Source organism: Aspergillus campestris, assembly GCF_002847485.1.
Source record: "Aspergillus campestris IBT 28561 chromosome Unknown P168scaffold_2, whole genome shotgun sequence".
NCBI classification, from domain to species: domain Eukaryota; kingdom Fungi; phylum Ascomycota; class Eurotiomycetes; order Eurotiales; family Aspergillaceae; genus Aspergillus; species Aspergillus campestris.
Window position 1 is genome coordinate 1,526,071 of NW_020194337.1, and position 17,621 is coordinate 1,543,691.

The following is a 17,621-nucleotide window of genomic DNA, read 5'->3' on the forward strand; positions in this document are numbered from 1 at the left end:
TGGGCAGTGATCTGCGCCGATAGATTCAACCGAGTTGACCTTCTAATTCGCGATTTGCGCCATATTGGGTAGCTGTTTCTCAAGCCATATATTTGGTACTATTTTTATATATCTTTCTACTGGATCCAGCACACACGGCTTTTGCATACCAAGCATTCTTGAAACTCCGTCCCCCATGGCACCCACCACAGATAAAGATGCGAAGCGTCTCGTAGCAGAAGAGACATACGATGACTGTCTTGCGTGCAGAGTTACAGGTCTGTACTTGTGTCACAGTACCGTGATGACCCAATATGAGGATATGATGAGCTAACATATTGTGCATATAATTAGGCTCCGCTGCATTCATGGGCCTCGGTGTGTACAGCTACTATACAGGCATGAGCAACCTACAAAAACAGGAGAAGACTATCATGCAAAGCGCCTCACGATTCAAGATGGGACCCCGGCGGTTTGGCATTGCGTCAATCTCTGCAACGCTTGTTGGCATGGGGATTTGGAGAGCTTTCAACTGAAGCTCGTTTTGATACTTTGTTCCCTCAAAACACTACCTGTACAGCAAAGGGCGTTTGTTCATAGCGAAAATACCAGGAAACTTCGAAGCCTCTCCAATGCAAAAAAAAAAAAAAAAATAGTATATGCAATAACTTATATAAATATATACGACTCAACACCACAAAATCGCCTCCCCGGGTATCTCCATATCTGGTAATCTCTATATGCTTAATACACACCCCAACAGAAGAAACAGGAAAAGAACACAAATAAATAAACCAGGCGAGAAGACCCAGGAGAAGTATAGTAAAAAAGAAAAAGAAAGAAAAAGAGTAACAAGGGTAGAAGGAACTATAACCAGATGTGATCACATGCAATGCTCCTCCTAATGCATCCAAAACTGAAAATGACAACCAACCGCTGCGTAGCTATAAGAATATTAAATTCGTGCAATCGTCGATTCCATATTCTCTAGGTGAAGCGGCTGCGTTTGCCGCCCCCGAACGCATCTTTGTTTCCCATCCCGGATAGATCGAAAAAGTCGGGTACAGTGAACTTTCGTTTCGAACTCAGTCCTGTGGTATCCCGTACGGATGTTCGGGGATTCGGCCTCGATAGATTGTTGTGGCGGTTCTGTGATCGGGAGTTTCGGGGTACAACAGAGACACTGACGGGAGCTTCATCCTGACTGGACGGCGCCGAATCATCGGAGGGCTGCATATCGATATCGTGTTCCTGGTGAGGTGGAAAGGACGGCCCAGCCGTAAAGGTAAATACGGCCGATCGGTCAGAGGGGTTGCTGTCAGGGACATGGGACGAGACTGCCGGTAGCTGTTGAGCTGGCTGTGGTGGCGTGGTGACTGGTTCGTGGTCGGAGGACGGAGCGGGCTTCGTTTGAGGTTTTGTTGTGACCGGTTCGGCATTTGCCTTTCGAGGCGCAGTATACGGGGAGCCTCGAGTTTGCTTTTCGGCATCATCTTCGTCACTCAGCGGGCCATCCATTCGTTCCGTGGCCCATTGTCGAACCCGCCACCCTTCTCCGTCACCGAGTCCCAAATTCTCTCGGTCTAGGAATTGCAGCAAATCTTCAATTGCTTCATGGTATCCAGCTTGTTTCGCCTGGGCTTGCTCAAAGACAGCATTCTTGTAGAGGTTGGTGACGGACAACGCGGCGGTCTTGAAGGACTGCAGAAGCTGCTCCGGAGGCTGCGGGCGAGGAGTCGAGCTCGGAAGTGAGGTGTTTAGCGACCTCATGGAATCCATGATGAGGTCTCGAGCTATAAAAACCCGCGGGGAGTGTTGGGCGAAAAGAGTCTCCCTGAAACACCACGAGGAGGGGTGACTTGGACCGTGCTTCGGAAATAAGAAACGGAGAAACCCCAAAGGGCAAAGAAATGTAATCGAAGACTTGTAGAGACAGGTTCTGTGGCAAACGAGTGGGAAAGAGCTGCAGGGATAATCCAGCGGGTGGGGTGAAGGCTCAGGTCTCAAACAAAGTGAGAGGGTGACAGACAGTTGACAACAGAATGGATGATTCCCGACAGCACCGGCGGATGCTTGTGCAGATGATCTCTGATCTTTCCTTTGCCAGGGTAACGTGACCCACAGCGGGGAAACTCGTCTTCCGTGCTGAGTTTGCTGTGTTTGGCTGGTTGCTGAGTCAGATCTGACTCAGAGAGCCCTCGCGTTCCTCTGTCCAATCAGCGCGTGGAATGGCCGCGCTTCTCCGACGAAATTCCATTTGCCATCCCGGCGCGACTGACGGCTTGGCTCGTCCCTTCATCATTGCTGTTCCTTTCTTCCTGGTCTCCGCACATCTCACGACGAATTCCTCAATCACGTTACATCTACCAGTTTTACTCTCGGGATAATTGTCAAGTTTGCGACACTTGCTTTCCGTCATTTGTGGATTGCGATACGTTATATTGGCAGCATAACCTGACGTGTTGAACTATAAGGAGTTAAAGTTATCTTCACCACCCTCGCGCTCGGTGCGCCACGAACGAAGATGGCACCTTCGGTCGCCCCAGCTTCTGATCCGCCGTCCCAGGCGGATACTCCGATGACGGATGCGAACGAAGAGCCTACATCTGTGCCTGTGGATAGCGTGGACGCGACAATGTCGGTAAGTAACAAAAAACAATTCTTGTTTCATCCAATACCGCGGACACCTTGATCATTCGCGCATTTATGTTCCTTTGTCCGTTTCATGGACTGATGTGTTCTTTGAGTAGGGCTATCAGGATACCCCTGACTACACGGTACTTGCATTTCACAACACCCCACCCCACATAGCTAACTGAGGTTGCGATAATCAGGACTCCGATACGAATCCCAACACCACCGCAAGCAGTGTGGCCGGTGATCTTGCGCAAGTGGACGGCCGTAAGCGAAGGGCCGACGCATTTCACCTCAGAAAGAGCATCCTGGGCAAGAAACACGGTCGACTCGACGAAACTATGGTACGCATGTTTTACAGCTCTAATAACTGCGCTTGCTTCCTTGGCTTACAATGATACCCAATCCAGGAGGATGATTCGATCCGGCGATTTCGCTATCTTCTCGGCTTGACCGACCTTTTCCGTCATTTCATTGAAACGAACCCTAACCCTCGAATCAAGGAGATCATGGCCGAGATTGATCGTCAGAATGCCGAGGAAGAAGCAAGGGCCAAGAAGAAGGGTTCGGCGCGCTCAGGTGGAGCCGGTACTGACAGGCGTCGCAGGACGGAGCAGGAAGAAGATGCGGAATTGCTAAGAGATGAACGAAGTGGTGCAGAAACCGGCACGGTCTTCCGGGATTCTCCGCCGTTTGTTCATGGTGAAATGCGCGATTACCAGGTCGCGGGTCTGAACTGGCTTGTTTCGCTACACGAGAACGGTATCTCTGGCATCTTGGCCGATGAAATGGGGTTAGGGAAGACACTGCAAACCATCTCGTTTCTGGGATACCTGCGGCATGTTTGCAATATCACTGGACCGCATTTGATTGCCGTCCCCAAGTCCACTCTCGATAACTGGAAGCGAGAGTTTATGAAATGGACCCCCGAAGTCAACGTACTTGTTCTTCAGGGTGACAAAGAGGAACGGCATAAGCTGGTCAACGAAAGGCTACTTGACGAGAACTTCGATGTCTGTATCACAAGTTACGAGATGGTTCTCCGTGAGAAGTCGCACCTGAAGAAGTTCGCATGGGAGTACATCATCATCGATGAGGCTCACCGGATCAAGAACGAGGAATCATCGCTTGCACAAATCATCCGTGTCTTCCACTCTCGAAACCGCCTGCTTATCACGGGCACCCCCCTTCAGAACAACCTACATGAGCTTTGGGCTCTCCTAAATTTCCTCCTACCGGATGTTTTCGGAGACTCGGAGGCCTTCGACCAATGGTTCTCCAGTCAAGATTCCGACCAAGACACCGTTGTCCAACAGCTACACCGTGTATTGCGGCCATTCTTGCTCCGTCGTGTGAAAAGCGACGTCGAAAAGAGTCTGCTTCCGAAGAAGGAGATGAATTTGTATGTGCCTATGTCGGAAATGCAGGTGAAGTGGTACCAGAAGATTCTGGAGAAGGACATCGACGCTGTCAACGGCGCTGCCGGAAAGCGAGAATCCAAGACTCGTCTGCTGAACATTGTCATGCAACTGCGCAAATGCTGCAATCACCCTTATCTTTTCGAAGGGGCCGAGCCTGGTCCACCTTACACGACTGATGAGCACCTGGTTGACAACTCAGGGAAGATGGTGATCCTTGACAAGCTATTGAATCGCATGCAAAAGCAAGGAAGCCGTGTCTTGATTTTCTCTCAGATGAGTCGTGTCCTTGATATCTTAGAAGATTATTGTGTTTTCCGGGAGTTCAAGTATTGCCGCATTGACGGCACGACTGCTCATGAGGACCGAATTGCTGCCATCGATGACTACAACAAGCCGGGATCTGACAAGTTTATCTTCCTTCTCACAACCAGAGCCGGAGGGTTGGGTATCAATTTGACTTCGGCCGATATTGTCGTGCTCTACGACAGTGACTGGAACCCTCAAGCCGATCTTCAGGCTATGGACCGTGCTCACCGTATTGGTCAAACGAAGCAAGTCGTGGTTTTCCGATTTGTTACCGAAAAAGCGATCGAAGAAAAGGTGTTGGAACGTGCAGCACAGAAGTTGCGTTTGGACCAGCTAGTTATTCAACAAGGCCGGGCGCAGCAACAGACCAAGAACGCTACTTCCAAGGATGAACTGCTCGGCATGATTCAACACGGAGCTGCCAGCCTGTTCAGTAATACTCAGGAAGCAGCTGGGCTGTCGGACAAGAGAATCTCCGACGATGATATCGATAGCATTCTTCGCAAGGGCGAGGAGCGCACGGCCGAACTGAGCAAGAAGTACGAGAAGTTAGGCATTGACGATCTTCAGAAGTTCAGCTCTGAAAGTGCTTATGAATGGAATGGCAAGGACTTTACCGCCGATCGCAAGAAAGACATTGGCCTCAACTGGATCAACCCTGCAAAGCGCGAGCGGAAAGAACAGTTCTACTCTATTGACAAGTACTATCGCCAGGCCCTTGCCACCGGTGGCAGAACGGCGGATCCTAAACCGAAGGTCCCTCGTGCGCCCAAGCAGATTACGGTCCACGATTGGCAGTTCTACCCGCCGGGTCTCCAAGAACTTCAGGAGAAGGAAACCGCTTACTTCCACAAGGAAATCGGCTACAAGGTTCCCCTTCCTGACGGACCTGAGGAGGAGCAGAGCGATCGTGAGGCCGAACGTGATTTAGAGCAACAAGAAATCGACAATGCGGTTCCTCTGACGGAGGAAGAGCAAGCCGAAAAGGCCAAGATGTCCGAAGAAGGCTTTTCGACCTGGAACCGTCGTGATTTCCAGCAATTTGTCAATGGCTCCGCTAAATTTGGCCGAACCGACTATGCTGGAATTGCCACTGAGGTTGATAGCAAGGATCCCGATGAGATTGAGGAGTACGCCGAAGTATTCTGGAAGCGATACACTGAGATTCAAGACTACCTTAAGTACCTTCGTGTCATTGAACAAGGCGAAGAGAAGCTCCGCAAGATGAATCATCAGCGGAAAATGCTGCGCAAGAAGATGGAGATGTATCGTGTTCCTCTTCAGCAACTCAAGGTCAACTATTCGGTTTCGACAACCAACAAGAAGGTCTATACGGAAGAGGAAGACCGATTCCTGTTGGTCATGCTTGACCGGTACGGTGTGGACGGCGAAGGCCTCTACGAGAAGATCCGCGATGAGATTCGCGAGTCGCCACTTTTCCGATTCGACTGGTTCTTCCTTAGCCGTACCCCGGTTGAGATTGGACGCCGGTGCACCACGCTGTTGAATACCGTCGCGAAGGAGTTTGAGACTGCCGTCGACGGGAAGGCCAACGGTGAATCTGGGAAAGGCAGAGGGCGTGACCGTGATGATGAGGACGTGGAGAACGATGACGAGGGCGAGCCGGCCAAGAAAAAGAGTCGGAACACCGCAGTGGTAAGTTTTATTTGCCCTGATATCACCAATTGGTGTGGAAATTTGAGCTAATTCAATCGCACAGAACAAGCAGGTCAAGGCTGTAAAAGGCGGCAACAAAGCCAGCTCCACGTCGACCTCCCGGGCCGCAAGTGTATCTTCGAACGCGGCTCCGAAATCGAAGAATCGGAAGAAGTGATGGAAGAGCCTAGCAGTTGTGAAGTGAAATTTTTGTTATGACCATATAGTAGTGTATTTGAGGATGTTATCGGCCGTGGGAGGTGGATCGTTGGTTCGTTGTTTTTTCATACTTGACGGTCCGGCGTTGGAAGATAGATGCCCTGGGCGTGGGTCACGTTCTTTATTATCTATCTCTATTGCATCTACTTCTTTGAAAACATGTAACATCAATATGTTAACAGCAATTTTGAAATATGAAGTGTATACAAAAGCATTAAGTAGAATCCCTGGCAACTGCCAATACCTAGAACGTACTCCGGCGTATATGGTTCCTACTTATATATACATACAAGTCATTCTTCGTACTATTGTTACATGAAGTGCCTGTAGAGATGCGAAATCGAGTCATTAAATTCCTTATTTAAAACCCTCCCAATGCTAATGTACAAGTGGTTTGTATATGTATTAGATCGGCTAATCAACACACCCGCCTACGCCTTCTTAGACGTGCGCTTCTCAGGCGCGCCCGAAACCGCAAGGGGAACGCGCAGAAACATCTCCATCAGCAGCGCAGCAGCGACACTAACGTTGAGACTATCGACGCGGGCAGGATCCGAGCCGACTCCCAGATGCGTCGAAAACCTAGACCCGGGGATGCTCACCACCGAGTCCGCGTGCGACTTGATGTGGTGAGTAAGTCCAGAAGCCTCGCTTCCCATCATGATAACGCTCGGGCTTGAGTGAGGGGATTTTCCTCTTGGCCGTCGGGACCAGTGCCGCTGTTTGACATAGGGTCGATGAAGGTAGACCCTGGGCCCGGAACATCCGCGGCGTAAAATCGCCATCCGTTGAGTTTCGACTTTTGGATGAAGTCTACCTCGTTGTGGACCTGGAGGAGGGTCATGTTTTCCGCGGCGCCGGCGGAAGCTTTGATTGTTACTGGGGATAAGGGCGCCGAGTTTCGGCCAGCGAGCACAATGGCGTCGATCCCGAGGAAGTATGCGGAGCGGATTATGGCGCCGTAGTTGCCCGTGTCGACCACTCCGTCAAGAAGAAGGACGACTGGGAACCTCCGGCGATCTTGCATGGGGGGATGGTTGATTTTAACGTGGTTGTCCATTCCATTAACCTGCGCTTCTTCCCGTGACTGCTGTCCCAAGTCCACGCTGAAGTGATCTTCGTCCTTGGAAGGGACAGCGCGGAGACTCCGCACGGGGAGTTGAGGCAGTGGGGATGCTTCGAGGATACAGCCATTGTGGGGTCGACCTGCGCTCATTTTGTCCAGCAACTTATCCCACTCCCCATAAGCCATTTTGACCTTGAGATTCTTCATGTAGGCGACTTTCCGGATGGTCGATTTCGCGGGGCTGAGCTCCTCTCCAAACGCCTGGTACAGATATAACGTGTACAGCTGTCGCCGGCTGCAGCGCAGCGCAGCCTCGACAGCGTTGGTGCCATAGATGAATTCCGAAGCGGGAGTCGTATAGGGAATGGAATCGGGGACTTTGACGTTTTCTTTCGGCCGGTCGGTGCCGCGTCTACTCGAGGGTATCACTTTTTCGCGCGACTCCTGTGGCTCTTCGCGAGGTTTCTCGATTTTGTGGCCATGCTTGAATCGCTGATGTTCCATCGGCAACGCGCGAAAGTTTCCCGTCCTAATGAATTCGTCTTCGTCGAGATTCCCAGCCCAGGATGTATCTTCCTTTCTGCGTTCGAATTTCTTTGGGTCGGAATCTCGTCGGCGGTGCGGAGCGCGTTCATCATCGGATTTCCTAGCCCAGGGTGTATCTTCCTTCCTGCGTTCGAACTTCTTTGGGCCATCATCATTTCGACGGTACGAAGAACGTTCTTCAGTATCTTCCCTCCTGCGTTCGAATTTCTTTGGGTTGTATTCTCCCCGACGGTGCGGAGCGCGTCCTTCGTCGGAATTCCTGGCCCATGGTGTATCTTCCTTTCTGCGTTCGAACTTCTTCGGGCCATAATCATTTCGACGATACGAAGAGTTTTCTTCGGTACCTTCCCTCCTGCGTTCGAACTTCTTTGGGCCATAATCATTTCGACGGTACGAAGAGCGTTCTTCAGTATCATCCCTCCTGCGTTCGAACTTCTTTGGGCCATAATCATTTCGACGGTACGAAGAGCGTTCTTCAGTATCATCCCTTCTGCGTTCGACCTTCTTTGGGTTAGAATCTCTTCGGCGGTGAGGAGCGCGTTCTTCATCATCGAAATTTCTACGATTTTGAAAAGGTTTTCTCGCGCTCTGGCTCTGGTCCTGGCTTTGACCCTGGCTTTTGCGAATGCCGCGATCGATGGCGGATCTCAGGGAGGCATGTCTCGCGAGAGCCGGCTGGAACCGTGGAAGGACAGGCAGTCGAGAACACAGCCGCAAGCCATTCAATTGGGAGTGGAGGAACATTTCAATGGTAGCTTTTTAACTAGCAATTCATGTTTGACGGGTTTTAGTATAGATCTTGGGTTTTTACTCAGCTGTCGCGGCGATGATATGATGATTATTTTTTCTCCGGTCGAGGTTCCGATAAGATAAGCGCATTAATGTTGATCCGGCGCTGATTCGCGCATCGTCGCGTCGAAAGGATCCATGCAATATTACGTTGTTGGGAAATTATCTCCAAGCGTGTTCCAATTGCATGCTTTGACTCAAATGTTTTTAGGTAGTCATGAGGGGCATGGCTTTTCACTCTAATTTGTCTATCAATGCTCACATATGGTTTATCTATTTGTTCACTTTTCTCACCCCTCACTTGGTCCTCATCGCCCGTCCATGAGGTTCGCCCTCTGCCTTGACTTTCTTTCAAGCTTGATGTTCTGGCTAGTGCCTTGAACCTGTCACTAACAATCCAAGACTTATACAAGAAAGGCACTTGTTCAAAATGAGTGATTTCGAGCGGGGCTTTCAAGATGCATTGGCTTATATGCGAGAGTGTGGGCAGTCGCCTCGGGGCTCTTCTCCGGAGAAACAAGCCTCTTCGCGGAAGAGCAGACAGAAACCGAGGTTTTCGCAAAAGAAGCGGAGCTCAGAAGCCTCTGCATCGGAGCTGGAGTCGCGGTCAGACAACCCCAGCGAGGACAACCCCAGCGAGGACAACCCCAGCGAGGAAATCCCAAAGCCCGCAACACCAGAGTTAGAGTCGGACAAGGCCAGTTCAGACAGAGCCAGCTCAGAACTTCGAAAGTCCACAACACCAGAGCCAAAGTCAGGAGCATCGCAAATGGAAACCTCTCAGAGCCTACAACCGAATTCCGAGCCAGAAGGAACTAAGGAAGAATTCCTACAGGGTCCACGGATGATTGCAGTTGAGATTCACCCCCCCTCAGAGTTAAATCTGGAGGAATATGAATCTCTCCCCGGGCACTTCGATGTTAGCTATATAATTGATGAGACTGAGGAGTTGGAACCAGAGCCTTTCTATCGAGTCAAACTCCGGAGCGGGGAGGTTCAAAAGGCATGTTCTTCTAGATTATTGGCACTACCATGGAATCTTCCACTGAGGTCTAAATCTTTCACCGTATCTGAAACTAACTTTCATGACTCGTTTACAGGTCTCCTCGTCGCACCTCAAAACGCTCAACAACGGTCAGGAAGCTTTAACTCACTTTCAGAACTTTGGTCCGACTCATGAGTCGTCCACGTCGCCTTCATTCTCTACGGAAAACTCATCGAACGAGGAGGAGGCAGGTTTCGCCGATTCTAATTCCGGCTTCGGTCCCCGTGGCAATACCGGGAAACGTCGCTCGGGGCGAGCGAAAAATCTTCGTTTTACGGACTTCTTCGCAGGAAGCAGTGAAGACGAGGCGGCGAGCTCGTCTAGTGACGACATCATTTCGTATTCGAAGTCAACCTCGAGAAAACGTCGATTGAGGCGCGGTCGACCACGTGGAGCTTCAACGACGTCAGACATGGATAGCGATTTTGCTCCCCAGGGAACGCGATTCTCAACTCGACATCGGACTACCATTCGCAACAATCTGCGCGAACGGTACGAGGATGATATCTCCGAGAACGAAAGCGCGGCCCGGTCACAGAAGTTCTATGGTGCAAAAGAAGTCTTCCGTAAAGTCCCATCAAGCGATCCGTTTCGGTGCCGACATCGAGACTTCTGTGACGTGTGCAAGATTGCTGGTAATGATTCTGTAAAGGGGGTCCTCGTTTTCTGTCAAGGGTGTACGTTCGCTTATCATCAGCTCTGTCTGGGCCCGCGGGCTACCCGCGAACACCTTGTTACCAAAGTCGGCGACGGCGAATTCGTTCTTCAGTGCCGACGCTGCCTCGGACTGGCCCATGCAAAAGATTCAATGGCCCCACACCAGGGCTATTGTCAAGTGTGCAACGAAAAAGGCGCCATGTCTGAGCCACTGCGTGAGCGTTTAACACCCAAGCAAGAGCAGCAACTTCGCCTAGAGAACGATGGCAGGGATCCTATCACAAATATTGATCCGTCTCGAATAAATAACCTTGAATGCATTCTTTCCCGGTGTGCCGTTTGCTACAGGGCGTTTCACTTTGATCATTTGCCTGTGGAGCCCGACGAAAACTGGCAGTGCCATGACTGTTCTTCAGCCCCCGGGGAAGTTTCTGGTTTGGTTGCCTGGAGGCCAGCAGCCGCGAAATCTCTGGCCGGTTGCACAGCGGACACCGTGAACGAAGTGGACAAGGAGTATCTCGTCAGATGGAAAGAAATGTCATATTCACACACTACCTGGATGCCTGGGAGCTGGGTTTGGGGTACCGTCAGCCACACCATGCGACGAGCATTTCTCAGGAATCCCAAGAACTTTACTCCACGTATGACCGCTGAGGAGGCTATTCCGGAGGACTTTTACCGTGTTGATATCGTCTTTGATGTGAAATATGCAGAAGACTTGGACGATGATAGTCTGGATGACGCAACGCAAGAGGCGGATATTGCCAGGATAGATAAGGTTGTCAAGGCATATGTGAAGTTCAAGGGTTTGACATATGAGGAGTCTGTTTGGGAGGCCCCGCCTGACCCCAGCAATACTGAACGATGGAATGATTTCAAGTCTGCATACGAAGATTGGGTGAAAAAGGACTATGTCCACCTCCCCGATCAGCGCTCCCTCGCGAAACATCTCGCCCATGTCAGAAAGCAAAATTTCAAGTCAAGTGTGGTCCGAAACTCCCAGCCGGAGATAATGACTGGCGGGAAAATCATGGACTATCAACAAGACGGAATGAACTGGCTTTACTACATGTGGTTCAAGCAGCAGAATGCCATTTTAGCTGACGAAATGGGATTGGGGAAAACCATACAGGTTATTGGACTTTTTGCATCATTGATTCAAGACCATAAATGCTGGCCCTTCCTTGTTGTTGTACCTAACTCCACATGTCCGAACTGGCGGAAGGAGATCAAGACATGGGTCCCTTCAATCAGGGTGGTCACATATTACGGATCTGCACAAGCACGCAAATTAGCCCAGCAGCATGAGTTATTCGCTGACGGTGACTCTGGTCTCAGATGTCACGTCGTGGTCACTTCTTATGAAACCATGGTCGATGATTCCTCACGACGAGTCTTGTCGAAAGTCCCCTGGGCTGGACTTGTAGTTGACGAAGGACAACGCTTGAAAAATGACAAGAGTCAAATTTATGAGGCTCTATCAAAAATCAAGTGCCCTTTCAAAGTCCTTCTCACTGGGACACCGCTACAAAATAACGTGAGAGAGCTTTTCAACCTTCTCCAGTTCTGTGACCCAACCCAACATGCGGAGGCCTTAGAAGAGGAGTATGGAACTTTGTCCAAGGAGAATATCCCGGAGCTTCATAACTTAATTCGACCATATTTTCTGCGCCGAACCAAAGCCCAGGTGCTCACTTTCCTTCCGCCTATCGTCCAGATTATTCTTCCGGTGTCGATGACCGTGGTCCAAAAGAAGCTGTACAAATCCATCCTTGCAAAGAATCCACAATTGATCAAAGCGATTTTCCAACGAAACGACAGCGCTCAAACCTTGAAACAGGCAGAAAAACATAACTTGAACAATATCCTGATGCAGCTACGGAAATGCCTGTGCCATCCTTTTGTTTACAGCGAGGCGATTGAAGAGCGTACAAGCAATGCGGCTGCTTCTCACAGACAACTCGTTGATGCAGCTGGCAAACTACAGCTGCTGGAATTGATGCTCCCCAAACTTCAGCGCCGCGGTCACAGAGTCCTCATTTTCAGCCAGTTTCTGGATAACTTGGATATCATTGAAGATTTTCTTGATGGTCTCGGACTCTTACATTGCCGGCTGGATGGAAGGATGTCGTCGCTGGAAAAACAGAAGCAGATCGATAACTACAACGCCGAAGACTCACCATACTTTGCGTTCCTTCTCTCCACCAGATCCGGTGGCGTTGGCATCAACCTGGCCAGTGCGGATACCGTTATCATTATGGACCCAGACTTTAACCCTCACCAGGATATGCAGGCCCTATCCCGTGCACACCGCATCGGACAAAAGAATAAGGTCCTGGTTTTCCAACTTATGACCCGAAACAGTGCGGAAGAGAAAATCATGCAGATTGGAAAGAAGAAGATGGTGCTGGACCATGTTCTAATCGATCGCATGGTCTCGGAGGAAGATGATGGGCAGGACTTGGAATCTATTCTCCGTCACGGCGCACAGGCATTATTCAACGATGACGATTCGGGAGATGTTCGTTATGACTCGGAGTCTGTCGACAAGCTCCTTGACCGTAGTCAAGCCGAGCAAGCTAAATCACTTGACGAGAATCCTGCCGAATCTCATTTCAGCTTTGCTCACGTCTGGGCGAACGACAATCATAACTTGAACGATGACATCGCTGATACCGACGATAGCGCTCCACTGGGAGCGACTGTCTGGGAAAAGATATTGCAGGAGCGCGAGCAGGCGGCTGCAGACGAGGCCCGAAAGAAGGCAGAGACTCTTGGACGCGGAAAACGGAAGAGGACTACTGTCGACTACTCCGCCCATGAGGAATTATCGCCCGTGAAAAGGCCGCGGGATCGCGAAGCCGAGAGTGATGTGGAATTCAAAGATGCCGTGGCAGAGTCAGAATCGGATTCTGAACCCGATCTGGCACCCGATTCTGATGAAGTCGTCAGGGAAGCCAAGAAGCCCAAAGGTGGCGTGATTCCCTTCTTTGTAACCAACCTGGCTTTTGCTAACATGAGCTGTAGTACGAGCCTTCGAGCGCGTCAACCTCCCGACCAGCGCGGTCCCTGCATTAGACGGCCAAACGGAGAATATTCCCCCTTGTTTGGCCTGCAACCAGAACCATCCTCTTGGTCATTGCCGTTTGAAACTGGCCGGCGTTGAGCACTGCGGACTTTGTGGACTAGCGCATTTTGGACACGGGCGAACGTGTCCCCACTTCAAATCTGAAACTATGGTTGCCAACATGCTTGACACATTGAAGCACAGCGACGAAGACCCGGAACTTGTCCATTTGGCGAGGAAGTATCTGAGTGGCATCCGAGGTGACCTTGCACAGCGTAAGAGAAAGTTGGCTAGTAGGGCTGCAGTCGGTCTCACGAATCAAAGCACACCCGGTGCAATGGCCCCCACTCCTAGCGGCGTGCCTCCAGGGTCGCCGTTCATCGATGTGACCGGATCCCCGGGCATTGGGGATGCGGGTTCGTCAGTTGGGTCCGCATCACTTTCCAGTGGGCAACTCCAGCAGGCCTCCGGGGACCGTCTTAACCACAACATTCCCAACCCCGGACACCTCGCTCCTTGGGCACCTTAAGATGGTGAAGAGCGGGAGAGAGCGCAATAACAAGCCCAATGTTTATGGAGAAAGGAACGGCATTGGGTACAATTTCCCATTTATTCTCAGCGATACCACATGCAACTTTTATTGCTCTTAGCGAGATGAAGGTATTATTTCTTTGGCGCAAGGCACGTGGGCTAGACTGGCCATAGATCAATTACTGGCGGTTGTACATATTACATACATCATCAATGAAATGAATCCAGACCATTGAATAAAAATAATAATCAGACAGAAAGTTGTACAAGAAGATGAAAATGTAAGAGTCACGGGATAGGATGGTCACGGGGAAGCGGCTGATTATCTCTGGACATCATCAGTTCAATATCATCACTCTGGATTCCTTACTATTATCACACCCTGTCTTCACCCTCCTGAAACTCCAGTCAAAGTGATGTGTCGATTATCTACTAGTGACTGCATCTTCTTTGATGCAAGGCGTTTGCCCATGCTCAGTTTGAATCGATCACTAATGATTATTGGAGGCCTACCCTGGAAGAACCTGCCTCTCCCTTCAGAAGGGCCACTATGACTGAGAAATATTCACAGTACTCTTTCAAGTGCCGAAATCAGAAAAGCAGTGATATCTGACCGACCGAGGTCTAAAATCTCCGGCGGTGGCAGTGTGCCAGGATATGGCAGGTGCCATTGCAATACTCAAACAGCCATATATCCATGCGGTCCCACCATTCAAAACAACACCAGCAACAGGACAACCGCAAAAATAGACCCTACATCCAAAAGTGAATGAAAAATAGACTTACGACTCCAGATCCTCTAAAATTTAGGGTCCCAGAATCCTGGTTGATCTGGATCTGGTCCCAAAGGAGTGCAACGAACGGCAGACGCGTGCGTCTTGAACGAGAGAGGATGCTGCAGCCATCCGGGCAGGATGGTCGTACTGACCAACTGACCAACATCATCGGACAAACACTGATGGCATTCAGTTGTGGCTGGGCCTACTGTTTTTTTTTTCCCCTTTCCCCTTATCCCTAATGCTTTTGCTGTGGGGTGGGAGCGTTTTTTCTCACTTAGAGGATCCGGATCTCCCGCCTCTTTTCTTATTTTCCTTTTCTTTCTTTCTTCTTTAAGTCCTTGTGCGCCTGTGTATGTCATCCGGACATTGCCCTTGTTTAGTGGAAAATGCTGCTAGATATCCGGTCTGGTTGGCTTCTTGTGTCCTTTCCCAGTCTCCATTTGCCCTTCATCCTATGGTGATTTCTTTTCTTTTCGGTCTTGGGCTTTGTTCTGATTGATCTTCATTCTTATAATCTTTATTTGCATATATATTTGATTTCTTTTAGAGTATAATTGATTTTGTTTGGTATCTATATCCATTTGGAGGGAAAACCCGCGTGTCACTGTTTTGAATCACTCTCTCTGTCAGTGAATGTCAATGTCTCTTTCACGCAATCGACTTTTCTCTGGCTTGACAATTCACTTCCTGTTTTGTGCCAGTGGCATTGAGCTTGACCCTGCTGCTTAAAATCTCTGTTTCTTCTTCTCTTCTTCTTTTTAATTCTTTTCTTGATCGATCAACTCCGGTCCTTCGAAGATTTTCATCTCCACATCGTTTCAAAGCCAGCCTTATAACAGTATACATACATTACCAACTGTTCTTTGGTTTCCACCATCCTCCTCTCATCAAGTCAACAAGAGAGTCTCTCTGATTACTCCTGGTCCTCATCAAGCCCGTCATGGCGGCACCGCTTCGTCCCCAGTTCTTCTGTACTCGCCCAAATGGCACCCTCACCCCTGTCATCGCTGTGGATGAGCTCCCCACCGGTATTACCATTCGTGGCGTTCCCCGCGTCCTGTCTGCTAGCGAAACTCAGGGCATGACTAGCCTCGGAACCGTGAGCCCCAGATCTCAGACTTACGTTGTCGAAGACATCTCCCCGGCCCTGACCCGCGCTTCTATCCCATCGACCGCTGCCCACCGCTCCCGTGACGGCGACTTGCAGTCCTCCCTCATGAGGCTGATTACCGATGAAAACGTCTCGGCGGCCCAGCGCCAGGCTGTCAATGCGTTACTTCAGCATGGTATCGCTCAAAATTGGTTCATGACGAATACCCCGACAAGTGGCTGGTTGGTCCCCAACGGAGGTGGCGGCAGTGGAGGGAACTCCAAACAGGTTGGTGATCTCGACTTAAGCATCCCATGAGAAGGAGAATATGTGAGCAATGGAAGCACCCGGCAATTAACGCGTCTCCAGGGTGTCCACTACAACGCGAAAAAGGAGTACTGCTCTTACTGGATCCGTCACGGCGAGTGCGACTATCAGCAGCAGGGTAAGATCAGATCCGTTGAGTGAATCTAGACAGAATGTAACACTAGATCTGCAGGATGCCTCTACAAGCATGAGATGCCCACCGATCCACTTACACTCGAAAAGCTCGGCCTCCGTGACATCCCTCGTTGGTATCGTGAGAAATACGGAATGCCCAGTATATTGCCCAACGGACAGCCTAATACCCGCGCTCACTGGAAAGACACGCCTCCAGATCATAACGCTCTCAGATCAATCCAATACCCATCTCGCTTGGAGCTCAGCCCGGTGGTTGATAGCAACGAAGCAAACAAGAATGCAAAGCAGACGACTTCTACCTATACCCGAGCCCAGCAGCAGTCTGTGGTGCTTCCTGGACCTTCCCAGCCTGTCTACTCGAACTCGCCCCAAGTCCCCGGTGCTGCGAAGCCGGGAAAACATACACCTGGCCCCCAAAGTGCAGGAAATAAGAAGTTCGACCTGCTGTCGTTTGACCCTCTTGCGGAATATCCCCCCTTGGATCCCATGAGCGGCAATGTGAGCGGCTTTGCTTACCCTCCTTCGACGGAGAACATCGATTACGAGGGCCTTAAAGATACCCAGCGTGACGGACTTATCCGCAACTTTAAAACTCTTATGCCTCCCTCCATGGCCCAGAATGCAGGCTATCCACCTAGCTATCTGGAAGCCGCTCCGGGTCAGCCCCGTTCCAAGAGGGGACCGAAATCCCGCCGTCTGTACCAGACACGCTCGCAGAATACCATGTCCGAACCAAGCAGTGGAAAGGCCGAAACCGACAGCATCAAAGCCTACCAAGCCCAGGCCACTGCTTCCTCCAGCGCTGCTTCTACCATCCGCAAGGGTACCCCCAGTTCCCAGCTGGGAAGCCCTTTCACTGGCAGTATGCGTGAGGATGTCGCCTCGTCTGAGCCCCCAACCCGCATCGGCTCCCCTGATCTCCCTCCGGGCACTTCTTTGTCCTCCGGCACCAGTCCCCGTGAGCTCCGTGTGCCGGTCAGGGAGAAGGAGATGCGTCCTTTTCCGCCAGCCATCGGTAGCAAGAAGGACCACCAGAGGAAGTCCCCCGGCTCCTCCTCAGACGACGACTTTTTCAACTTTGGCATGGGCATGGGCATAGGCAATGGAAACTAAGAACCACGTTTCCATCTTTCCTGCCAGGCCCGAGTTCACAATCAAGTTTTCATTTGTGCTGTATTTCCCATGGCACGAATTCCGACGAGTCCCAATTCTCTAATAAAAGTACATGTCGAGACGAGAACGAACATAACCTTCAAGGCTCTGCGATATGACAGTAATCATTACGGCTGGCTCTCTACTTGAATATGCTCTAAATACTGATAAATAGTATACGCGTTTCACCGGGCAAGTGGCGTCCAGTTCGCAATGGGTGAT

At 50.5% G+C, this 17,621-nt stretch overlaps 6 protein-coding genes across 6 annotated transcripts; 4 read left to right on the forward strand and 2 right to left on the reverse strand.

Moving 5' to 3' along the window:
* Positions 1-40: 40 nt before the first annotated feature.
* P168DRAFT_287901 (uncharacterized protein) lies at positions 41-603 on the forward strand. Its single transcript, XM_024836670.1, has 2 exons — positions 41-257; positions 334-603. The coding sequence occupies exons 1-2, from the start codon at positions 176-178 to the stop codon at positions 513-515; spliced, it is 264 nt and encodes an 87-aa protein (XP_024696014.1). The 5' UTR covers positions 41-175; the 3' UTR covers positions 516-603.
* A 38-nt stretch (positions 604-641) lies between these two features.
* P168DRAFT_287902 (uncharacterized protein) lies at positions 642-2,018 on the reverse strand. The gene has a single exon (XM_024836671.1). It carries the CDS (start codon positions 1,756-1,758, stop codon positions 967-969), a length of 792 nt encoding a protein of 263 aa, XP_024696015.1. The 5' UTR covers positions 1,759-2,018; the 3' UTR covers positions 642-966.
* A 287-nt stretch (positions 2,019-2,305) lies between these two features.
* On the forward strand, positions 2,306-6,415 carry P168DRAFT_248555 (putative SNF2 family helicase/ATPase). The gene is made up of 5 exons (XM_024834124.1): positions 2,306-2,620; positions 2,730-2,756; positions 2,814-2,957; positions 3,024-5,996; positions 6,061-6,415. The coding sequence occupies exons 1-5, from the start codon at positions 2,504-2,506 to the stop codon at positions 6,172-6,174; spliced, it is 3,375 nt and encodes a 1,124-aa protein (XP_024696016.1). The 5' UTR covers positions 2,306-2,503; the 3' UTR covers positions 6,175-6,415.
* A 171-nt stretch (positions 6,416-6,586) lies between these two features.
* On the reverse strand, positions 6,587-8,571 carry P168DRAFT_309166 (uncharacterized protein; the record flags this gene model as incomplete). The annotated part of the gene is made up of 3 exons (XM_024839269.1): positions 6,587-6,890; positions 6,944-7,810; positions 8,123-8,571. The coding sequence occupies 3 exons, from the start codon at positions 8,569-8,571 to the stop codon at positions 6,647-6,649; spliced, it is 1,560 nt and encodes a 519-aa protein (XP_024696017.1). The 3' UTR covers positions 6,587-6,646.
* Positions 8,572-9,460: 889 nt separating this feature from the next.
* Positions 9,461-14,215, forward strand: P168DRAFT_309168 (putative chromatin remodeling complex subunit (Chd3); the record flags this gene model as incomplete). Its single annotated transcript, XM_024839270.1, has 4 exons — positions 9,461-9,619; positions 9,717-13,290; positions 13,346-13,831; positions 14,187-14,215. 4 exons carry the CDS (start codon positions 9,461-9,463, stop codon positions 14,213-14,215), a joined length of 4,248 nt encoding a protein of 1,415 aa, XP_024696018.1.
* Positions 14,216-15,635: 1,420 nt separating this feature from the next.
* Positions 15,636-17,360, forward strand: P168DRAFT_279397 (uncharacterized protein; the record flags this gene model as incomplete). The annotated part of the gene is made up of 3 exons (XM_024835775.1): positions 15,636-16,073; positions 16,155-16,230; positions 16,285-17,360. The coding sequence occupies 3 exons, from the start codon at positions 15,636-15,638 to the stop codon at positions 17,358-17,360; spliced, it is 1,590 nt and encodes a 529-aa protein (XP_024696019.1).
* Between the last annotated feature and the right edge of the window lie 261 nt (positions 17,361-17,621).